The following is a 25,475-nucleotide window of genomic DNA, read 5'->3' on the forward strand; positions in this document are numbered from 1 at the left end:
TCTACGAACCGGGTCTAGGTACCCTTGCCCCTGGAGGGGGGAACTGCACCCAGACCCAGGTTGTGTTACCCTTTTCCCTGCGGTGGGGAGAAGCAGACCGCCCCGACTCCGCAGCAGCAGGGAGGCCCCACATTCCGGATCCCAGTCGGACGGCCAACTCCTCCTCCTAGCCCCCCTGCTCCAGCAGGAAGCAGAGAACGAGGGTGAGAGAAGACTCCTAACCTCCCTCCACCCGCTCATTGTAGTGTTGATGTATGTGTGTTCTAAGGTGCATTTAAAACCCAGGAGGGCATGGAGCTACCTGCCAGAGAGCAGCAGGTAAGCGCATAGTCCCTCCTGCTAGCCCTCAATGTCTACGTGTATTTAAAATTGAGAGGTGGGCAACGACGCCGGGGGTGAGGTGTACACCCATTCATACTTAATGTTAACATTCAACAGTTAATGTCACTCATAACATTAACTGTTATGAGTGTATTGATTTAATAACCCAATAATTAAATTTGACTACCAGACATGCCAACACTGGCTTCTCGTAAGACCATTGTTGTGCCAAAGGTGAAAGGTTCACATAGTTTTTAATTGAACGCAGAGCTTAATTTTTAATGCTTGTGGCTTTTTGACGTGCTATTTACAGGGATAGAGGTAATTGTGCTATGACCTGCCAAGGAGAACTCAAGTCTTCAGTCCAGCTGGCAGCCTGAAGGCAGGCATCTGCTACATGTCTTAACTAAGGATTCGGTGTTATGGTGAGCGAGTATTCACAGCAGCAATACAGTGTGAGCGAGACTGACTTAAAATGTAATACAGTGGCCTTGGTTTTCATATAAAAGTTACATGCTGCTGCAATCTAATTAAGAGCACAAAAATACATAATATAGAGCATACAAAGCATGCAAGCTAGTAATAAAAGTAGAGTGGGTGTGTGAATGTGTGTGTGCAGAAAAATTTATCTGTGCATCTGTTACGTGCCTCTATAAAAAGTCAAGCTCATAGGAAATTACTGAGAAACGACAAGCCGGGCCGCATTTGTGTTGTGTGTCTGCCAGCTGTTATTTTCTGTTTGATATGGTACACCACAGACAGACAACTGTAGGTGTGTTCGATTCTCCTTCGAGGTGTCATGTATGGTGTTGTCATTTTGAGAGCATTGTTGGTATTTGAGTTTGTGTGTTAACTACACAAGAACCATCAGAGGAAATCCCTGGAATAATAATAATGGAAATACTGAGTACTTCTCTGGAAAAGGGCTTGGCAGCTCTTGCAAAACTATACAATTTCACTAGAAGAAGGAAGTTGCTGAGTGTTCTTCTCTATTTGGCATGTAAATCTGCTGACTTGGGTGCCAGAGTGGTATTTTGGGAGCACACAATGTTTTTATCAGTGCAATTATGAGAACTAAACCAAGACGTCACTTTTGTCTTTGAATATTAAAGAAGCGGCGCTGTCAGAGCCAGATGAGCGTGAGCAGCATGTGTACTCTGTTTTTACTTTTACAGAGTACAGAGTGTACTGTACAGTGTAAGTATTCATCTCTCATGCGATGACAGCTTGTGCTGCATTTACCAGCTATGTCTCAGTATGCGAACAAATTTCCTGACACAACAAAGACACACCCAGTTTCAGTAAAAAGTGATATTATGTCATACAGCAAAAGTTGTCGTGCCATGTGTACATTATTTATAGAACAAATGACTATTGTTAAAGGGTTTCTCAGTAAGAAAAGACTAAAAGGTTAGAGTGTCACGAGAGTAGTGTACAGTACCAAACTTTTAGGTGACCTCACTACATTTTTTCCATCTTACACACTCCATTAGGTGTTATTTGATTGCAGTTTGTGATGCTGTGTAAGTGTGCCTTGTGTTTTTCCATTCTGTAACTAATGAAGACTGTGTTTGCACAGTGTATGGAAGTGTCTTGTAAAGCACTGATATTCAACTTTGAGAGACACATCAGGCTTGCTACAGGGTGCTGTCTGGCCTGTCAGCACCCTCACTCGTAAAATTAAGGGGAAGGCTTTGTCTGCTGTTGGAGCTCTTTCAGATGTAACCAAATCATTTTTCTTTTTAACTTCAGCTACTGGATGCTATAAAATAGGTCTGGCGTTGAGTTGTTGTGTGGTAACCATGGACAAGAAATATGTCATTTCATTCAGAGCCAGCTTACTGCTACAACAGAGCACAGATCTTTTCGTAGCAATGACTCAGAGGGTGTTTCCCAGCAGTGCAGGAGGACGTTTAAGGGATTTCTCTTCAGCTGACATTGTTTACATTCTGCACTCGCATGACAACATCAGCTAACTGTAACTTGGTACCTGGAAATAGAGAAAAGAAAGAAAAAGTATCGGTGATTTACCTGAACTGGAGGTGTTTCTGTAATTGATTGTGATCATTATTAAATGAAAGCAAAACCTCTTTTTAGTCACACAGCACTCTCTCGGTCTCTCTCTGATTCGTTTTTATCACCCATAGAGTGTCGCGTGAATTATGACCGGTGTGATTTGTCATCTTATTGCCCACCACTGACAGCTCCCTGTGCAGGTGTGTGGTAGCATGCGCAGGCATGGCTTAATTCTGGCTGCTGTGTGACTCAAGTTGTCATTTTCACGACAAAAAAAGGACCAATTCGGTGACTCGAATTAAATTACCAAGGAAATGTAAGAATTTCAGAGTGGCTTGTTGTACTTGTATGACTGGTTTCCAGTAAAACTGTAGACAGATTCTCACACTACCTGTGGAGCTATAGTAGGAGTGACACTTTGTTGAGTCAAAGCGCTTCTCTATAACTCCATTTTAAGCATGACCACTACAATCAAAAGAACCACGTGTAGTGGTGGCTCCTCCCAGGAGGTGAACAAAAACAAAATCCCCCTAGACAACCACCTGAGCTTGACTTCATGCGTGAACTAATGCTAAGCTCAATCATCACCTTAAGTAAAATCACAAAATCTATTGGTTAAAAACGTGAAACCTGAAGTAAATCAATATAACTGCTTAGTCATGAATTTTGAATCTAAAAAGGCAATTATAAAGAACCAGCAAGAGGTTACTGATGGCTATGAAAATGACAAACATGCCATTACTACATAACACTAGCAGAATAGCTTAATAAAGCTATAACTCAAAGGTTTATTACTGTAACTAAACCCTCGCTTATGTAATGATTACATAAAATCCAGGGCATGTGTTAAGAATGAAATGACTGCAGCCCTCAGAGAATGCTCGTATGCAAACCAACCAAAGCCAATAAATGGTTTATAATCAAGGTCTAATTGTGAAGAATATTCTCGTGGGCTTCTTCAAATTTCCTTCCTAGAATCAAAGCAAAACAGGGAGATTAACCTGCTGAAGCGGCAGAGAGTTCCAGTTCTAGTAAAACCTGAATATACAAGTGCAGATTTACAGTACTTGGCAGTGCAGTAAAGCACATGAGAGTGGAGTGCTAACAGTAAGTCCAGAGGTTTGGCGGAAGAAAAGAGCCAGCATGCCAGGAGAAGAGACTCAGTGGGAGGGATTTGCGGGCTGCGATGAGTCATAGCTTCTCCCCGGTTGGTTTTGATACCTGGCATCTGGAGATCATTGGCAACAGCTCCATAGAAACGAGCAGTTATGGAATTGTAAACAGACTGAGAGAGTGGAGAGATGAGCGGGAAGCTAACTTTCACTGTTTCTCCACAGTGACCTCCAGAGCTCCAGCTGAGCAGTCAGCTCGCTGTGTGTATGCATGTTAAGGCCATGCAGGGAGGCAAAACGACAGCACAGACGCAGATTATAGTATTGAAAATCGAGCTGCACTCAGCAATCAGTGAGGGTATTGTTTTTATGTATTTATTTCCTTTGTTTGTTGTTGTTGTTGTTTTTCATTTTTTCTGCAAAATGTTCATTATTTTCTATTCTGTGTCAGCAAGACTGTGAAATCTGAACCTTTTTGTAGGTCTGCTTTGCTCAAGAGCAGAAGATAACTTTATCACAGGAAATGTACATTGTGTACTTTTTGAGAGCAGTCTGAGTAGAACTCAGTGGCTTAACTTCTGTAAACTCTCATTTGTTGCACAATCTGTACTTAGACGGCTAGAGAACAATTCCCTGGGGAATACGTTTTTTTTTTATCACATTTATTTTCTTCCCCATAGGAACCCATCAATTATTTCAGTTCATGTCTCAACATTGCTTTGCTGGTCTCGAGTTCAGTGTGGATGTGTAAAAACACATGAAGTCATTTTTGCTTCAGGAAAACATTAAGCTCCACTACATGTCTGCTTGATGGTTCATCACTTCACTAGTTAGTTGGTTGAATAATATGAGACCATAATACGCTTAATAAAAATGTGTACTTTTATCCAGTTGGGTTTCAGGGTCCGAGTATGCGTCCTGCTGCTTTGTTGTATCTAATTTGTGACAGTCATGCTTTTCCTGCCATGACGAATCAAACCGTGTGAGGAGAAAAGGGACTGCTAAGTTAAATAGCTTAGCAGCTGTGCAAGGCGCTGAATATTTAACACCCCCCCACTCATCTCAGTGAGGGGAAACACAGGTGTTGTTACTTATTTTGGCTGATTTGACTTCTTCTTAGAACCAGATGAATAGGCTGGGTTTGATTAGCATATATTTGACTGTAACATTCATTTTGGACATCTTTATGTTTGTTAGTATGTGAGGTTTGGTGACACAGATGGTTGACATTGCCTTACATTGCATTTCCAGTATTAAATTAAAGAATTAAAGCCAGAATATGTGTGCAGGGCCTGTGCTACAAAGAGTATAACCCTAACCTACTAGCTACCCATTTTGATCATTTTTATCACACTGAGGAAATGATTATATCAGATTAAAGCTATTTTTTAGCATCTCAGATTTAAAATGTGACAATATTTGGAATTCTATTAAGTAACAATAAAGTGTAAAGTAAGTTCAAAGTAAGCTTAATTTTCCATCCATCCATTCACTTCTGCTTAAGATCTGTCGTCCTTCTAAAGTATGGGATTAAAAAACCACAGCGCATGTATTCTGATTTATGCCATAAATGGCATTTTATATGTAACTATACACTACAACACAAATTTCAGTGAACACCAGGGGAATTTCTTTCATTTCTGTGGAAGTGTACACGTCACCTATAGCCCTCAGCTGAAGTGCATGGAATTCCTTCTTCAGACGATATGGCATGTTGTCCCAGACAGTCCACAGTCTCTGATTTTTATCACTGGTTTAACAACAGAACACATCATTCCTCTGTGATAGCTCAGTCAGCATCAACATTGTGGACATTGTGTTCAGTGGAGTATTTTTCTCAGGAACTAGTCTCATTTACCAGTGTACTACTTCAAATTAACATACTGTAAAGGTGGTGGCTGTGGCTCAGGAAACAGAACAGGTTTTCTACTATTGGAAGGATGGTGGTTCGATCACTGGTTGTTCCAGTCTGTGTACCAAAGTATCCATGGACATGATACTGAAACTCAAGTATTCACTGGAGTAGTGAATGGGAAAGCACTTCCACATAGCAAAAAAGTGCTTAGTTGACATGGTGTATAAGCGTTATATAAGAACCAGTCCATTTCCCACAATAGGGTAATATTAAAAAACTTTTTTTCATTACATTATTTGTTAGTTTTAAGTTCCTCTTTATTGCACAAGATTTTTTTTTTAAAGAAATGTTGTCTTCCCACTATCTGTGTTTTTTAGCGTTTTGTGTCAACTGTATAACAGGTTTGAATACAACTACAGACGACATACGGGTACTTCCTGTGAAAAAAAACAGTTAATGTGGGAGCTGTAATGGTTTCAGATTGGTGCTTCAGACACAGCAGTTGCCTGGGGGTGTTGCCACTATGACAAATTTACGACTGTGTAAGAGCTTCAGAGCTCGTTCTCTAGAATCACATGACCATCACTACCAGAGAATTTCTCCCGAGCAGCACGCCAAGCCAGCGTGCTTTTAATAGGACTCTACAGAAGGTCAGGCTGGTTTCAGCTGCCATTCAAGACTGAAATATGCCACGGTCTTTTTAGACAGAAATACATTTTAACGTGTTAACTGCAGCTGTAATTATCAGACAATAAACTCAGGTTTACTTTGGAAATTATTGTCTCATTTCTTTGTTGCTAAACATATTCATGGTGATGGTAAAGGTTATGTTCCACACTCTGTATTAACTGTGCTAAAATGAATAAAACCAGAAAATTCAAATATAACATCTACAAACTTTCCTTTTGACTGTTTTTTGAATATTTGAAGGATTAAAGCCGGTTTCTGAATATTTTACACGTCACAAGTCCAGTCATGCAGTTTTCTCTGAGATATTAAATTGCATTTCTAAGCAGTGAATGAACAGTGACATGATATCACATCAGTATTATTATTAAAAGTAGTAGTAGTATTAAGAGAAAAACTAAAACAGGGTTCTGTACATATACCACAGAGCACACATCACCTCAGTCACCCTTCATCTCTCTGACATCTCTCCACTCAGCCCCAGAGGCAGCAGGAAAACAGCAAAGTGCTGTTGAAGCAAGCAAAGTAGGAGCTGTAATTATGCTGCACATTGAGGTTATTGCACATTCCTGGTCATTTATCAAGTAGCTGGCTGCAATTGTGTATGTGTTCCTTGCTGTAGTCACTCTTGATATTATGTAGCAGTATACACTGTAAGAGATGGTGCGGCCGTTTTTTCGTGTGGGTGGAAAAAAGCATCTTTTATCTTGCAATACATTTAAATATTTTTTTCATAAACATTTATCCAAGCGGGGTTGTGATGGGCCTCAACCCTATCCTGGCTACAAGGTTCCCCGGTGCAGGGCCCGGGTCACAGAGAGAACACAAAGAGAGGGGTAGACAACAACTGATGAATCCGAATCATCTGATGGGGATATATTTAAGTCTCACTTCCTCAATGTTGATGTTCCTACTGACTTTGTATGTGTGTTTTTCCCCCTTCTGATCTGATTAACTATGCATAAAAAAATTAGAGGTAACAAAGTACAGAACTGATCATAAATCATTGTTAATAATGCCAGGAAGGAAATAGATATGACTGTTGGTTACATAGCAGCAATGCTTGTGTTTAGGCCCATTTAAATCCTTTGTCAGCCGAGACAGCCTTCCTTTCCAAAGGAAAGATGGCCCCGGAGCTCAGGATGTGTTGTGCTCATAAATAACCAGCGCAAACAGAACTGCACAAGAAAGTCGATCTAATCTCTCGTGTTTGGGAGAATGGCTCACATCTTTCCTGTTTTGTTTTCAATCCTGCAGCCCTGTAGTACGGCTTGCTGACGCAAAACTGTTGTCTTAGAGCAGAAACATGTCAGACACGCCGTGATAAAACTTAAGAACTGACTGTTCTTAAGCGGGCTAGTGGCTTTCCACATTATTTCACGACTGACATCATATGAAACAGTGAATACGTCACCTCTCTGAATTTCTCTGTACTAAACTAAACCTCGCGTGTTGACTTATTTATACATTTGTGCGCAGGGTGTTGAGCATTTCTGAGAACCAGACAGAGAGCACGAACACTCATCAGATCCGTTCATGTTATAAGCAGACTGCGGCATCATTATGCCTGTGCATGTGCGAGCGTGTTAAGTCACACTAACACCTACAAAGAATCCAGTGAGTCACGCAAGAATAAAGGACGCAGCCTGTACTTCTCTAGAAGACTAGATTGTTATACAGTTCTGGAGTATTTTGTGTGTGGCAGCTTCTCAGTTAGAGGAAGAAATACTCTTAGGAAATAACACTCAGAAATAACTTTTTTGTTTGAAGTTCAAACCAAGCATGCTGTCTTCTGGGGAAGCTAATCTTTTAAAAGAGAAAGTATAACGCCTTTTATATCTTTGTGTTTAATACATCAAAAAAGAAAAGAAAAAAAAAATAGTGTCAGATATAGAGCTGTGGTTTCCCATCTCGGTTAAAGGTGGCGCTTGGTAAACTCTAAGTGGAAATCATGAGCAGAAATTTTGTGACCTGAATTATGTGGCATGAAAACTAAACTACATGTGTATGTAACCCTAAGTTAAAGATCCAGGCATGTCATGTCAGCTTTGTGTCCACCACAACTCCCCATCCACACACAGGCAAAGTAAAATAAAACAATGAGATGTCAGTTTTTAGAAAAAAATATCACTCTTTATTATAAATTAGTGAAACGTTTGTACACATATAAATAAGTGCAAAGTTGTATCAGTCTGCTTGCTTCGTCAAACTTCTCAATTATCTTCAAGCATCCCCAGCAAGTGGTTGGGCTGGCAAAAAATACATCTTTATGAAAGACGGCGCATACAAGCGCACACACACAAAAAAGATCAACCATTTCATTTTAGCTCATGGTTTTAAGGAAAATGATGTTGACATTCATTTGAATGCAGTAATGATCCTGCCTGTGCCACAAATACTAAGACACCGTTCAGCCAATAAAAGGGTGTCTTTGTATTTGCTTAACTTGGCAGTGATGCTCCTTTCTCAAGTAAAATCTCTGAGGATTCAGTCTTGTTGACCTTCCAACAAACTGTGGTCTTGTTCTGGCAAAATTTGGCGTAAACATTTTCTCTAAATCAAAAATATAAATGTCCACATTTTCCATTCTTTATACATCCCACACAAGCTGTTGCACAAATAAACCCAGAAAACCAATCAGTGTCCATTTATTTGTACTCTGGCTTTTTCCATTTATCGTCTGTGGATTTCCAGCGAACACTGGAAATCCCAGGATGCTAACACATCCAAGATTCTCATCCAGTAACAAAGCCAGTCCAGCTGTAATTGGTGGATCATTTTCTAAGGCTGATGTGTGAGCTAAACAGCCTCACAGTACACTGGTTAGCAGCAGCAGCGGTGGCAGAGGGAACCTATGTGTCACTGCACTGTAGACAGCTGGCTGTGAACCTCACTTCGGTTTTTACTAAGTTTCATGTCATCAGTGAGGCAGACAAAGATAGCGGTGTTATCTCTCTTTCGTGCCACCAGATCACAGCAGTGCTCTCGCTCTCTTGGCCCTCTTTGTGGATTGGTCCTCAATCCAGTGTCTTTTTAAATGTCTTTCTTAAGAACAACACACATCTTGTCAGTACACATGTGGTCCTCCTTCACAAGCTCAGTCCTGGGCTCGATTCTGTCGACTCTACTGCTTCATTATTCCTCAAATGCAGCTCCCGACTGTGTATAGGTGCTCTGAAACCAACCAGGTTTTTTCCATTACACTCTTAACACAGGGATCAGTCAAATGCCACTAGATAGGAGCGTCATACTCCTGGAGGAAGTCCTTCAAATTATGAGGAAGTTGGTCTCTTTTGGAAGAAATGTTCAAATGTCCATTGACGGTTTTCCTGCACAGGTGCTGCAAAGTGGACATGCAGCAGGAGAGAGGTCGGATGAGCTCCAGAGGGATCTTCTGCCCACTGCAGTAAATGTAGTAGATATTCCCACTTTGAATGTTCCCTTTATTCTGAGCCATGTAGAAATGAACCAGCTTGAGAACGCAGTCAAAGTGGGGAACAGACTGAACGTTCTTAGGGTCAGTTTGCAGGTAAAAAGAGTTTGAGTCATATTGGATGCGAAGGTTCTTGGTGCCCGAGGCCGTCTTGACACTGAGGGTGAAAAGGTGTCGGTGGTCAGCGCTGTCACGGATCAGAAACGTGCCCACTTTCTCGGACGCCAGCATGGCATTGGCCTCCTTGCCAGTGATGGTGCTCCAGTAGAAGCCACTCTCCTGGAGCTTTTGAAAAGTGGACAGGACCATCTGATACTGAGTTTTCGAGGTGAAAGTTTTGTAATGGTAAGACAGCCGCATTTTGGAGTCCAAGGGGCTGCTACTCATCGCGGAGTCAAACTTGCTGTGAGTTACCATGGCGCTATGCCCGCTTTCTTGGCAGCTTGAGGAGCACCGGGTGCCGCACAGACGAGAGAAGAGGTGAGGTGGAGAGGGTTGTTTGAGTAGGCAAGACGCGGTCTGTTTTCAGCCTTTGCCTGAGTGAAACACCTGAAGAAAAGAAAGAAGAGGCTTGGGTTAAAACTCAGTTTTCATGACACAGACATTAACATTCTGATTTAAACTTTAACTACAAATTCAACTTGAATACCCATAAAACTCCCAAAGGCACTACTGGAAACTTTTTTTTCCTTCCATAACTGTATGTCATGTTTAAAACTTTGGGGCTACCCAGCCTTACTCTGCTCTCCCTGTTTGACTAATATCCTTCAGCTAACTTCCAGCCGTTTCGGGGAAACTTTGTGTATGAGTGTGTATGTGCGTATGTGTGTGTAATCTGCCCTCGGGATTGAGGCACCACGGTCAGTTCCAGTAAAGACAGCATAATATTCATTGCGCAATTTACATGCCACGGTCGGCTTCTCTAAACAGTTTGCCTCAGTTAGTTAAACACCCTTGACTTGAATTATACACTTATACATTCTGGTTATATAATAAGGATTTTATGCTACAGCGAGAGAGTGCAAAAAATGAGAAAAGAGACTGATCCGTACCTGTGATGTTTCTCCAAAGTCGCTCTTTTAAGTTAAATCCAAATGCTTGCTCGGATAGTGAGTTGTCCTGCCTCCTTTTGGGGTGTTTGAGAAAAAAACTTTAAAGTTTTTTTTTTGTCTTGCCTTTTCTTTTTGGCAGGTTAGAAAAGAGCCGTCTCTGTGCGTAACAAGCTGAGTGCGCCTCTCAGAGAGCAGGGAACCTTTTATACAGACGAGGCTGAGTCTTGAGACCCCGCCCCCTCACTTCCAGTAAAGCTGCTCTCCTGGCAGATTGACAGGAAGCGTGTGTTTATTTTTTTTAAAGGATTCCTGCTATGAGAAGCGCACTGCCCCCCCTCCCCCCGCTGATGTTCCTCCAAATGAAGTTAGCGAGGAGTTCCAAGCACTCCTCCTGCACCTCTGTGTCTTTGTTCACGCAAACTTTTAACTTCATTGTAGATTTCGAGCCTCGATGCTTATTGACGATGACCATGAATCTATATTTGGCTATGTAGTCATTTTTTTCCTATTAAAAGTTCCTCTTCCTCTTTTAGTGATTAGCGTGAGGTAATGATTCAGCTGCCACGCTTTGTGCAATCGGTTTCTGAGAAATTCATAGTAACAGAGGGTTGAATGCTCATCGCTGCCTTCCCATAGAGGGCGACAGATTTTGGGAAACTTGATTTTATTTCTCAACCGGCAACAGCTGGTTTCCAAGGGCAGCGGGTTATTGTTTACTTCTTGTCGTCAGATGTTTTAACAGTTTTCCCGTTTGCGTTTGTGCACTTTTAATGAGCGCCCTGAGATATTTGAGCGCTCTCTTATAAACCTTGATATGCTTTAATGTGACACGGTGATCATTTGTAAGGTATTTATTATGTCTTGAAGCTACACCTGCATAGTCTGTATAATGTTGGACATTAGAGCAGTTTAAGTCCTATGTTAAGCTGTCTTTATACAAGTATTAATACCATTTTACCAATTTTCCTGACTGTATATGTCCAAGTAGGGTCTGGAGCAGAGGTATACCCTCATTAATATGAGCCATTACATCATGCTTCTCTTCTACAGAGACTGTGCTGCTGTTTTTCAGCTGAAAAGGTGCCTTTGCAATTGTTTATTTGCCCCCTTTTCGGTGGGTACACATGAATAAAAACGGGTGTAAAGGCAGATTATAAAATAAATGTTTAAAATATGTTTTTAGAGACACTTTGAATGAGTGTTATAAGCCAGTTTGTAGAACTGTTAAACAAGGACTTTTTTTTTTAATTCACCAGAAGTCAGTTGTTCAGTTGTGGAAATGCCTATCTTTGGTAAATTGTGACTGATACAGTGCTCACACTGTCCACCTCATCTTGTTCCCTGTTGATTCAGCTATGACCTTCAGCTTCAGCTGGTTGTTCTGCTGTAGATTAACCCCAGGCTGTTTTTTCATGTCAGGATCTCTGTCCAGCTTAATCATTAATGCTGAGATCTATTAGGCAGGGCCATGGAATCGTACAGAAATTTGACATTTCTTAACACAAACTGGAATCCATAGAAATAAAGAGAAAAAACCCCAAATTTTTCTCTGTTTTTTTTTTTTAACAAACTTCAGGACAAGAGGGGGAGCTTGAGGGAAACAGAGTGACCCCAGAGTGCCTGATGGCCTTTGTTAAAGACCAGCTGTGTCCACAGAGATGAGTCAGGTGCTGTCTAATACAGGCAAGCAGGATGGGAGGGGATCACTAGGATAGCCCTGTAACAGTGTGCTTGTTTCCAGAAAAACTATGATGTCATCAATGTAAAGCATCAATTTGGTATTCAAAGGCTCCCCAGGGTCCATACTAGGAATGACTGGAACAAAAATGAACTAGTAAGCTGACTGAAGCTGGGAAAAAGAACCTGCCTCCCCAGTGCTCAACAGGAACAATTATGCACACTATTATGGGATGCTGACTTGGCTGTTTAATGTGTGTACTGTAATTTTACAGGTCGATTACAATAAACTGAGGCTGTGCATACATTTGTCAGTCAAGGTGGCAGGCAAACCAAGTGACCTGTAGCTGAGGCAGCTTTCTTCCCTTTTGCTCTAGCACACTGTGGGACTCCGGTTAAACATCTGTGGCTGGAAGGTTTGGCAATGACACATTTGGTTTTTTAGGCTAAGTGTGTGTGTGTGTGTGCATGTGTGTGTGCCATTCCCTGGCTTATATTTATAGTAGTCTTAGCGAATGAAAATACTACACCAAAAATGAGCATTTGTTCATATTTAAAGGTTCAAATGCATGAGCGCTGTCTACTGACAAACAAATACATCAACAACAACCAAATTTTCTGTGTGGTTCTTCTTAGAATTAGTTCTAAGTGGATTAGACAAGGCATCACATGGCAGCAGATGCTAGCTTTTAGCTATAAACCACTGGTTAGGGAGAAAAAAAGAGACAGCTGTTTAGGTTTTCCCAGACTGACTCGGAAATTTACCCTAGCTCGTGGTTCCCGTAAACCCACTGGGTATGAGGGCAAAATAGCAGACCTATCAACTGGAAAGGGCGGCGAAAAGCAAAAAAATATTATTCAACAAAATATTTTGGAGCTGCTTGGTTAAGCAGAGTTTCACTTGAGAGGAAGACCTTTTGAAAAACACTGCAATTTGTATTTTTTATTTTTTTATTTTTGTGTTTGCACAGCTGAATGCACTGATCCTGAATTCCAGTTGAGTCAACAATACTGGTAACAGTGTTTTTCTTTTGTTTTTTCCTTTTAAAATCCTATTATACACAGAAGAGCCAGAATAAAATCGTTATTCCCTAATGCGCTAACTTACACAGACATTGTATTTCACGAAAGGAAGGACTGTAAAAGGTAATCCTGAAAAGTTCCCGTAGAACCGCTAGACACTGATGAACTAAGATAATATGGTAGATTCCTGGTATGCCTGTCAGTCTAAAATGTGTTAGTCTTTATGATGAATGAACAATGGCACTTTGTGTCTCTACCTGCCTATTTCCCCTGTTTCTATTTGTCCACTTACCGCCATTTGGAGCTAAATTACTGTAAAACTTCCTTTTTTTGATTGGGCAAGGCAACTTCTGTGTTATTACCAATCATTCAGTAATGATTTCCTGGTAACTTTTTCAGTGTCTTTCTTACAGTGTCGCTATCAATGTCGTTCTTTGTGCTTCTGTAAATTATGGGAAGTCTTATGCATGACCACCGCAGCTGAGAATGCCACAAAAACGCCGATGGCAACACTGTTTTTCACAAGCTACTCTTCTGCTTCTTCTTCTTCTTCTGCTTCAAATGTATATGTCCTTGTATATGTTGATGAAAACATATCCATGAATTTTGTGTTTACTGTAACCATTGTAGAGTTGTCTTTCACGACATACGAGGTTAGTCCGGGAAACACTTGGGGATGTTCTGTTCATGCGCACTACGAATACCATTCATCACTCTGATTGCGCAACTCTTCTGTTGCAGAAGTGTTCCTGTATTTTGACAGAGACGAGTGCTTTCTTATTAATATTCACTCTTTCCTCTTAATGAGAACTGACGATACTACATGAGAAGTAAAACGTTGTTTTTTTTTTCAGGAAAAAGAAAAAAATTCAAAATAAAATTCCAAAAATGAAAACACACCATCCATTCAAAGCTCGCAGACAATCAGACTGTGCAGATTTTTTTCTCTTTTATTTAATATGCATACTGCCAGTACATAGTTTACTGTATTTCTCTGTGCACGGGTGATTAAACGTGCAGTGTTTTTGTTTTTTTTTTATAAATGGTTGATTCCCACTTGGTGATCTGTAAAGTTGTGAAAGCTGGCACCGACATTGGGTGTCACGTTTTGGCACAGGCAGCATTCCTCGCTTAGTATCACATGGTGTCTATTTATAAATGTCATAGCTGCCTTCTGGGAAGAGCTAAAAGCAGAACATAGCGCTATTAATTTACTCTTCACACTAAAACTATCATTGCAATGTTTGACAGCACTACCATGGGAGATAAACAAAACTCTTTAATCATGTTATGCACCCAGTGCATAGATTATTGTCTCTGGACAAAGTGTTAATGTTAGGCTTATTAAATTGCTGGGAAAGCTTCATGAATAAATTATTTTCAATTAACGACTGCAAGCAAACGACCAGCAAACTTATTCAGTCCAAGCAGTGTTGCAATATTTACATTACAACACACTATGGTCCATTTCCGTATAAATGCCAATTATTCTTCTTCCTTCTAGATGAGGAAGAGGAATATACTTGCATTTGCATGTTCACTGTTGGCCTCATTTTTCCAGACGCGGGTTTGTTTTCTTATCTACCATCGCCGTGAGACAAAGGGAGGAGTGCTGTTGTGATCAGTTCAAGGCAAGGCAAGGCAAGGCAAGTTTATTTATATAGCACAATTCAACAACAAGGTGATTCAAAGTGCTTTACAGAGACATTAAAAAACAAAAACAATAAAAAGCATGATTTAAAATTGATTAAAAAAAACAGTAGATAAAATCAGAACAGTAGATGAAATCAGTAGTTAAAATATAAGTTTTGAAATTTAAGCTTAAAAGTGTGGATTTGGTGCTTTATTCAAATGCAGCTGAGAATAGGTGAGTCTTCAACCTGGATTTAAATAAACTGAGTGTTTCAGGTGATCTGTTTCAGTTCAATCTGAAATATGCAAATACTCATTTTAGAAAATTTCCAGTAAAGATGGAGCTCCTACAAGAGTCCTGACATCTTTAAATCATATAAGTCATACAAATCTTAGACCCCCTGGGATTAGTGGCTTTTTCTGACACTGACGTGCATAATAAGCGAAAATTGATTCAGGAAGAGTTGGCTCTGCGATTGTGTGATTCATTCACTCTGATTACTGTCAAAATTAAGGAAGAAAAGGAAAGAAAAGGAACAAATGGCATCAAGAGTTGTCGCCTAGATCCACATAATTTTCCACAGAAAGCGGCTTCGGGTTGGATGTTTTTTGTAGGTACAAGTGAAGCTTTCTCCATACCAGTACATCCCATTCTTCACTTCAAACAATAACAGGCCAAACATGCCGAATCTAATGCAAAAAAGTGTATTTATTGTTAAAGAATAGTTTCAATATTTTGGGAAATATCCTTATTTATTTCTGGCCAGGACTTAGTTTGAGTAGCAGCCCCTGAATATGCGGCTACATAATGAAATTCCTGGCTCTGTCCAAAAGTAACAAACTCTGTGTACCAATGCCTGTAAAGTTCACTAATGAACCCATTCTATTTTGTTTGCTTAATCCATCTAAAAACCAGAATGCAACAAGAGCACTTTTCTTTTTAGTGGCCTAAAAGTCTGGCACACAACCACACCATGAAATGAAAAATTTGGGTTTTTAGATATCAGTTTTTGTCATTATGTTAAGTCAGGCGGTGGCAACATATTGAGTCGTATAAATCATCCAGCTCTCAGCTCTGGGAGAATAACTGTGTTTTCCACTGATTTCATTCAGATAACTTAATGCATGAGTGATGTACAGCTAATACACAACCTGAAAAAAACAAAACAAAAACATCACATTGGGTTTCACAATCTGCACCTCCTTGACCACTGCATAAGTATGTTAGGGCATACAACCATGCACAGACCACGAGCTGTCTCTGAAGAATGCACACGTGGCGCGTTCCTTGAAATGGCCGGTGTCCAGATGTGATGGGTTGCCTCAAAACATTCAGATCAGTGCAGATAATATGATTGATGTGACGTTGTCCGCCTATCTTGGCTCATCTGCCTCTGCCGCCACCATTCTTTTATCAGTATCGAATGCTTGGGGACAGAGGGAGCTAATGACATAATCGGGATCTTCAAAATGGACTTTGATTCCCACAAATCCCAGAAATAGCTGGCTGATGTCATTCAGGCAGCTGGTAATAAATCTGTCTGCGCCATAATAGCAGGTTGGCTGAGGGATACTGTTAACCGAGAACACCTTGTTTAAATGCACTCAACTGAGGGGACGTGCTGCCAAAACACACATGATCGCCCTTGTCTTCAAGGAACACACGCACACGTGCATGCAGATATTTATTATATGCAGATGCTAGAATGATGTAGGGCTCATCCAAATGCACCAACATGCAAACACAGAAATGCAAACTTCCTCTATAACGCAGTAGTAGTAATTTGATCCCATGCTTTGCCAGTAAGCACGATATTTCCGGAAGGATTTATTCGGTATATGTGCAACGCTCACACACAGGTTTTGCGGTTACTGTTGAGATAAAAGTGCTGATGGATCCTTGTGATATGGACTAGGGACGGGACAGGGACATTTCAGTGGATCAAAGGGGATTAACCTGGAATATAGTCTCAAACTGTAGATCAACCTCACCTCAAATGAGGATTTTGCACTCACTGACGTCATTCCGGACAATCTAAAAGATCCGACTCAGATATGTGAGGATACTTCTCGGGATATATCAGTCACACGCAGGAAAGCTTTGATCCCAACTATTCTCTGAATCTGTAAACATTTCCGTATATCTGTGAGACCTCATTGACCTTGCACGTGATCTCCGCAGACACAATGAAGTCATATCATGAGACTATAAATGGACTAAATGTCATTCGCTGGATTGAATGGAGCCTATTGTTCCTAGCGCAGGTGTGCTCCTGTCTGACTCTCTTTTAGTGTTAGAGGAACGTTCTTTCATCTTCTCCATCATCATCTGCTAGTGTTTGTTTCCTTGTGTGTCATAAATCAACAGCTCAGGACAGATGCATTTCTTCTCCTTTTGCAGTTCTGTTTTCTCGATAATCCTGTTTTTTGCTGCCCTGCATCAGAGAAATGCAACTCCTACACTTTGAGGTTTGCGGCCTCCGAAAACAGCAGCTCAGTGTTTCCAAGAGGCCCTAACAGAGGGAGGCCCTGTCTGCATGGCCTTTCCTGCGTATTTCAGATATGTTTTGTGATTACATATTTTACAAAGAAGGACTTTTTACGCTGGCTCTGTGCCTAAAATACAGCAACATTTGACTCATTAGCAAAGACATTAATCACAAAAAAGAACAAGTGTTAACCGGCCCTGAGTTCAGAAAAGTGCTTTGCAACCGCCAGACCTTTCCCGTTCTCTTTCTGCAAGGCATTTCCTTTTGTCCTCTTCTAGTCGGGCACTCCCTATAGACAGGAAATTCTTCTGGACTTGTTCCAAACCACCGCCTCCTTTCCCCTCATTTTCCTGTTCTTAACTAAAAATCTTGGAAGGAAGGTACAGCCTGTTCCAAAACATACGCTTGCATGTAAACAAACAATCTGCCGGTTCCAGAAATTACTCCAGCTTATCCCAGTTTCCTGAAGTTCTAATCTCAGGTTCTTCGAAGTCCTGTGGCTGCAAATTATACAATACGCTTCAATCGACATGAGGTAATCTACAGGAGATTTCATTTGGACACAAAACTCGTAGGGAAGAAAAACAATGTGCTTCTCTTTCTCAGTGCACGCACATACTCACACAAATATTCAGTTTCCCAGAATTAGATCCACCCACAGTTCAACGAATGTGCAGAAAATTTCATAAATTCCTGTTTTCCCACTGAAACAAACAACCTTCTGTCTTTTTTTCCTCCTCTCCATTACTCCATTGCTGTGTGTTAGCAAGTATTACTCCTACTCAGCTGAGCACTCAAAGCACCACTCTTAGCACTGGTTAACATTTGCACTCTGATATATGCACCAGGGTCAACTCATAGTTCTGTGTGTCGCCCAAGGATACTCCAGAATGAGAGCCTCTGAGCGTCAGCATGTTAGATGCCCTGCTCTATGGGTACAGTCCAAATACATGCATGTTAGGTTAACTGGCGATTCTAAACTGGCTGCTGATGTGAATGTTTCCAGGTGGGTAACAAACTGGTTGGTGCATGGATAATAATAATAACAGTAATCCAATTTCAACCATGCCACCATTGTTAACTCATACTGAGTAAAACTTTATGCCGAGAGTTTCTAACGCTGCTTTGCTGCTCTCCTCTGCTCTCTGTTTTGCCCTGGAAGCATATATGAAAGTTTACACTCAAAAAAGTCAATCACAAAATTAAAACCAACCCCTCCGTCACACAAGAATTGTAAGCCCACGCTAAGCCCACTGTCGTGTTGAGTCTCTGATGCGGCTTTGCTGCTCACCTCTGCTCTCTGTTTCAGTTTATGTGAAAATGTGAAAGCTTTCAAGAAAAAAAAAGAAAAGAAACAGTCACAACCATTAGTCCGTGCTTGAACACTAAAGGATGCTGAATGGCTGTGATACGTTGCAGAAAGCCCACTGATACAAAGGCCAAGCCCTTTGACAAGAGTCTGCTCTGTATACCGACAGGCGAGGAGAGCAGCAAACCCCAACGCAGAGCTGAAATGGAAAAAAATGGCTCCAGCGCAAGTTTTGCGTTCACTTTAACGCTCTGTATAATTATATCCAGAGCTACCAGTTACAAAGAAAAGAATTCATATGTAGATGAACTCGTTACCAAAACATAAGTTAGAGATGTTTTTGTTATGACATGAACAGGAGTGTAACCTCAATTACTCCACTATATCACAACTGTGTGTAAAGACAAGTGGCTGTCTCATTTCTCAGCTACAATGCCGGTAACTGCAATCAGCATACCTTCCTTACAGGTACTAATCAGTTACGCCTCCTTTTGTGATCTTTACAACTAAATCATAAATCTACCACTGACATTGTCAGCTTGTTGATTGTTAAGAGGAACCTGTTTGTGAGCACTTTTTATTTCCTCCAAACTCTCACAACTAGGTCACTATGTCAGCGATAAAGAGGACGTCCTTAAAATGTATGGGAAAAACTATATTGTTCAGGGAAAATAAGCAGCTGTTAGGAAGGAAGAGGGTCACAAACGATTTTAAGCGAACATATCTGCTGTTTTGATTTCATTAGAAGGGTTTTTTGTCACGTATCTTAAGCTGGAACGCAGATCTCCTTCAGTTGGCGTTAGACGTTAGTTAGACGTTTTCTGAGATTTTTGTGTGCAGGAAACTTTTCAAACGTACACAATTGCATGCTTGAGATAAAAAACGCACGCACAAACACTTTGAAAGTGAACTGTATTTTTGTTCCATGCAAGCTATGTTTTCCTGCTGTTGACCATCACTTGTTTTAAACAGTGCTCCCAACAGCTAGCTTATGCACAACTCACTGCACAGTAAATATGCTGTTTGCATAGTTATAGGGGTATGTCAGGCAGGAGAGACAGTTGAGGGTGTGTGTGTGTGTGTGTGTGTGAGGGGGGGGGTTGTGTGTGGGGGAGTCTTGTCTTTGTTGTCTCTTCCTTTTAACTCCCTTTCTCAGAAATCCTGCCCTGAGGTTATATTCATTGTCCTTTACCAGAGAGGTTGCTAAAGTGATCTGAGCAGGATCTTTTCTTCCAGGAAACCACCAACACATGTGTCAGCACAGCACCTAAAGTGTACATGCACCTTGAATGCTGCACAATCCTGCATTTGAAAACATGCTTAATTGCCACCTGCAAACGGCTCCAGCCTGTCTGTGTCGTGCTTTGTCTCTGTGTGTATTTGTGTTTGCTCAAGCATGATTTTTTTTTTCTTTTTAGCCATTTGAGATCAGGTTCTTCCCATTGTAGAAGAGCAATGCTGCTTAACATGAATGATGACTTTTAGACTTACTAGATCAGCTTAAAAAAAATCCCAGACAAACAACACTCTTCTGTTTTGGGTTGACTTGGTAATTTTATGCAAACCTGAGGCCCAAGAGAGCAGTCGGAGCAAATGCGGTGCAGCTGTGGATGGGTTTGGGTGAAAACATCCACAAGGCTGTGTTGCATCTCTCTTTGCGTGACACAGTGTTTGTATGCGCATGCCTTTCTATGTGTAACATTCTTTGCTTGCATGAACCACCACGAGAGAAGGCCCATTTCGTGCCAGCTGAGGTCAGGTCCGGACACCGTGGGGTGCACCCTTTTCCCACCGAGGTGGGCTGAGAGGCAGGGGGAGGATTCCAGTGCTTCTGGGAAATAGTCTGGGCCTAATTGGAGCCTTACTGGTCTCACATGTCTCCACTTACTTGAGAAGACGGAGGATCCTTCTCCCTGGCCTATAAGAGCTGCAGTAGGCCCAGACCTTCCCCCTCCTTCCTCAGCTTAACCACAGAGAAGTGAATCCACCAAGCAAGCCTAAAGTGACAGCACAGCCGAGCGGTGTGTGTTTCAGCGCACAAAGGTCGGCTATGTCATACTGAGCCATGCCATTTATACCGTGCTTTAGTTGTTTGTTTTTTTAAGAATATTTGGCTTTGAATAATATTTGTGGATACAGTTTGTTCCCGGGATCTTCTTTCAGTACAGCCCGTCCACTCCTTTCTCCACTCCTAATGAAGAAAATATCACCTTTAGTTTTGTCACGCACACTCCAACGTCAACCACCAAAAAGAAGACGCACGAGGTCACCGTCCTTTCACGTTTCTGCTTAACCAGGCTTCGAGTGAGACATGCGAGAAGCGACGAAGAGTGCAGAAATAAAAAAAACAAAAAAACAAAGACTTCCCTGCTTCTGCCGCCGCTTCGCAACCACCACACCTTCAGTTTTTCACTCTTTTTTGTTCTTTCAGTGGCAGCGTGCCTCTCATTTCCCATCAGTCACGATCACCTCCTCGCTCTGGCTCTGCAATTCTCAAAAATCACCCTGTTTCGCAGCACGGGTGCAAAATATTACTTGAATGCGGCTATGCAAAGATGATCAGGGACCATTTACCAACCACTTTGATTATACACTAATGCACTTAATAACAGAATGCATTGGTGCAACGCAGGAATTCAGGGCTACAAATCTCTTGCTGTCATTTTTGTGTTTTTTTGTCTTCAGCGCACATCTGGAAGAAATTGTTGCATAATTTGTACCCATGTTTTCACAAAACACTGCAGGCAATGGCCCAGAGGAAAATATCAAACAAATAAGCACAGTTTTATTTAGCCTTGATTTTAGACATCGCTTGTTTGAAAGGAAAAAAAGCAACAAGGTTTTAATCTTCCACAGATCACAGAACTTCTGTTTTTTGTGTTTTCAGTTCAGATAAACACATTTCAACTTTAATTAAAGTAGATAGTCGAAATGTTCAATTCAATTCAATTCAATTTTATTTATATAGCGCCAAATCACAACAAATGTCGCCTCAAGGCGCTTCATAAAATGTTTTAAAGCCCGAGAAGAAACAATTTAGATGTAACTTTATCAATCCGTGTACTCAGAAACAGCTCGTATGCGTGAGGACAATTTAGCATTTCCTGCAAATATTTAGATGGGATTGATTTGTTTAACTTGTGTTTTTGCAGCTGAAATGTTTACCCAAACTACTTTGAAGGGTCTTGTGTGAAATTACACATGGACTGCTGAACATGATGGAAAGAATAGGGAAAAAATATGCAGACCATTCATCAAAGATGGTGTTTTTTTTTCTCCCCACAGAAGCAACAGGATTGTGACTTTTTTTTGCTTCCTATCATTTACTGCTTTACAAAGTCATTAATAATAAGAAAAAATCACTTTTCAGCCAGTTCTTTCCCATGACACTGTGACACACGGCATCGAAATAAAACACAAATCCAGCTGCATCTTAGCCTTTGTGACCCCAGATGTTCTCCCTTTGCACTGTATCCCAACAGTTACATCCTGCTGGTTCCTGCATGCCTGCTCCATTGAGAAAGTCATTTCTATTGATTTGCCTTTCCAGGCATCATTTAATATGATACATATTCACTTGTGAATATCGACCTTTCCCTGCTGTCCTGACATTTCTGCCATAAATACTTTGAAATCAAGCCCGTGAAAAGATATGAAATGTTATAAGGGTAAATAAGGCCTGGTTTTAAACAGTAACAGAAGGGGAGGGTGGATTTTATAAGGGCAAATGTTCTTTGGGACTTGTGTGTTTAGGACAGAGGGGGCATGATTCAAATTCAAGGCTGCCCTCAAGTGGAAGTTATAGTCACAGCCATATATATGTGGCTGACTGGCAACATTTAAACCATAATTTGATTTAGGCATCGATTTGGGAAAAGTGCATTAATTAGCAGCATAAAAGTGCACAATAAACCATTTGCAACGGAAAAATAGCGCGGCCTGTCTTTGCAGCACAATGGCCAATGATTCTTATCACATACTGCCACCCGGTGGTGTCATGTTAAAACTATGATATGCTTCCGTGCTCTATTTAAACGAAACAGAATACAACAGTCAGCATTGTGACAATTCTGTCTTTATTACAGCTCGGTTAAATGGCATTGATAGAAACCTTAACTCAGTCATTCTAACAGAGTGCCAAAGGAAAATGGCAAAACAAATAAACAAAATTAGAAACACAATACCCACTATACATTTAAATATGTACAACTTTGATAAATAAACCAATACTGTCTAGAATTATGATTGTTTTGCATTTTTGCTTAATCCTCTAGGAGTAGTGCGCCGGGAAGAGCAGAGAGGAGAGGAGGAGACCAGGAAACAGGACGGCTGGGGGTGGGATTAGGGACAGCAGGCACAGATGAGATAAGAGACAACCGTGGAGCAGTCGAGACGATGGCTTGGTGTACAAATCAGACCCTATTTGTTTAACTGTACCCTCAAAACTATTTTTTTGCTTTTTTGGTGCATCGCTAATCAGCCATTCTGCCCTCTCTCTACATATATATATCTATAAATATATATATTTTGGTTCACCACAGTACATTCTTCAGTATTGTTTCACCTGGAACACTGGATCCTGAGACAGGGACTAAGACAGGGATCGGACTGTTTCTATAATACAAACTTTTATTTCTGCTCCTTTAAAGCAATATTCATAAACTACAGTGTGTCTTAAACATAACGATGAATGAGGCTGTGCTGAAAATGTTGTTTAATTATAACAGTAAAAGCAAACCTCTAAAGAAGCGTGACAGGTGGGATGAGTGGAACAAAGGAAGAAAAATATATATCTAAATTACTTTTGCTAACCAGCAGCATTTCTCATCACATTTCATCTACAGCACCAGGCACTGTGCAGCAGTAAAGTAAGTTTTCTGACATTTCAATGACTTTTGCATGATACGGGAATATAATGATTTGGTTTTAGAGTCGAAATGAGACAAAGAGGGGGAAAATATGGGCCGACTTTTTGCTTTTTTTTCTCCAATCCTCAGTCCTGAAAAGCCCAAAGCGATAGACAGGCCCATAATCCCTGGGATGCATCCCCTCCCAGACAAGCAGACGCCTTCTCTGCAGTTTCACATACAAACACAGCTCAGCCCGGGCCTCCGTCGTGCCTTTCGTTCCTTTGAATGCATCTCTTGAGTTGTTTACATGATCCAAGTCAACCCGCCCTGTAAAGTCTCTGAACATGGTAGCAATCTCCTGAGTGGCAACTTTTTTTTCTCCTTTTTTTAAAAAGTTTGTTTTCTTTTTTCTATTAAAAAAAAAGAAAAAAAATCACTAACAGTTGGCAAATTATAACCCTCCCTCCCTCTCATAGCAGCCCCTTTACAGCTTCTATCTCAACAACATTTTATTCTACAAAAGCAAACAACAAAAGGCTCGAGAGGACTTGACAGTAAAAGCTGTAAAAATAGACACGTATTACCAAAACATATTAAAGCACGTCAGAAAAGATCTTTGCTTTTCTTCCACACAGTGAGGAATATTCTGGTTGGGGTGCCACACTCGGTCAGACCTGCTGAGTTAAAACAATGTGCGCGACGGGGGAGGACTCCATGAAAGTATGCTTGTTGTGATGTTGCGTATGTATGCAGTGTATATGAGAACTGTGTTGTTTTAACGCGTCTTCAAAAGGGACTCTGAGTTGCACAGTAACACTCCCTTCCGGTCTCAAAGAGCACATACAAAGCTGAGAGAGAAAGCAACACATTCAGACAGGAGGTTAGAGGAGGCGCTCAGCCCAGACTCTTATCTAAAAACCCAGCATGCTTTCCTGTTTTTTGTTTTCTGGCCTGCAGAGTCCAAAAGTCAGACCTGTTGTGTATCCTAGAGAAAAGCCTTGGGGAGGTCAGAGGCAGACCTCGGTCATGACCTCTGCAATGGCCCAGGAAGGGCAAACAGACCCCGCACCCCTTATTCTGTCAAATGCAACGTCCGGAGAGCCGAGTGCCCCTAATGTCTCTTCATGGATGACACCTTCTTCTTCCTGGCTGCCAGCATCTCGTAAAAGGGGTCCCTGCTGATGGCAGCTCTGTGGGTGCAGAAGCAGAGAAAAATGTCAGCAAAATTTCATAAAATGTGCAAACTGACGCACTCATAAAACACTAATGTTAGACACGGCTCAGCTGTGCAAGAAGGTCTAATTTTTCTCTTTTTTGTCTGGAAAAAAAACATTCTTAGGATGAGTCTAATTAAAGTCATTTGGAAGGCAAAATTCTTCTTCTTGTTTAATTCATTCATTTAGAGGAGCTAGTCAGCATAATCAGACTCAATATACTGTTCTGTACTTTTGGAAGAGCGAGGACAAGAAATCTAAATCTGTTTAGAAAAATATGTGCCTCTGAAAACAAAGTATTTTGGGAGAATTAAAAGAAATGTGAAAAACGGACAAAGATTTTACGCAATATGTTCAGATTTAGCAGCTTTAAAAAGCCGTTTCATTGCTTTGCAGGGCTTTCGCAGATATCAGCAGAAAATAATCCACCCAGTAGCGGTTTTTGATATGGGCGACACGGGCGGTTGCCTGGGGCAGCATCACGGGCATCGGCAAAAAAAAGTAAAAATTTCTCGCACTCATGCTGCCCCGACGTCATGCTAGCACATATTGGGAATGGAATTCTATTTTCTGAAGAGAGCTGTTTCTGTCATATTTAAGGACTGCAGACTCCAGAACAAATGAGTTTCAATCAGAAGTTAGTGAGGGTGTTTTCTGCCTATACAGCTTACTAGGACTACTCTTTAGGGAAAAACCCTAAACCTTTATTTATATAAACTGAGTTGTCAAAATGTATCATTCATGTTGACTTTAAGGGGAGAAAGAGTCAAAAACTCATGTTTTAGGGTGGTGACATTCACTGCCA

The 25,475-nt window shown here is 41.0% G+C and overlaps 2 protein-coding genes across 5 annotated transcripts in view; both read right to left on the reverse strand.

Moving 5' to 3' along the window:
• Nucleotides 1-8,099: 8,099 nt before the first annotated feature.
• On the reverse strand, nt 8,100-10,663 carry socs3a (suppressor of cytokine signaling 3a). Its single transcript, XM_085156192.1, has 2 exons — nt 10,477-10,663; nt 8,100-9,973 (listed from the first exon to the last, which is right to left on the reverse strand). The coding sequence occupies exon 2, from the start codon at nt 9,839-9,841 to the stop codon at nt 9,224-9,226; it is 618 nt and encodes a 205-aa protein (XP_085012318.1). The 5' UTR covers nt 9,842-9,973; nt 10,477-10,663; the 3' UTR covers nt 8,100-9,223.
• A 12,002-nt stretch (nt 10,664-22,665) lies between these two features.
• The window catches only part of cyth1a (cytohesin 1a), a 42,150-nt gene continuing 39,340 nt past the window's right edge, over nt 22,666-25,475 (reverse strand). For all 4 annotated transcript variants that reach the window (XM_085156187.1, XM_085156184.1, XM_085156185.1 and 1 more), the window contains exon 13: nt 22,666-24,646. In XM_085156187.1, coding sequence (XP_085012313.1) covers nt 24,568-24,646 — 79 coding nt within the window. In that variant the 3' untranslated portion in view covers nt 22,666-24,567. The remainder of the gene's footprint in view (nt 24,647-25,475) is intronic.

The sequence above is a fragment of the Neolamprologus multifasciatus genome, chromosome 4 (genome assembly GCF_963576455.1).
Source record: "Neolamprologus multifasciatus chromosome 4, fNeoMul1.2, whole genome shotgun sequence".
Classification (NCBI taxonomy): Eukaryota; Metazoa; Chordata; class Actinopteri; order Cichliformes; family Cichlidae; genus Neolamprologus; species Neolamprologus multifasciatus.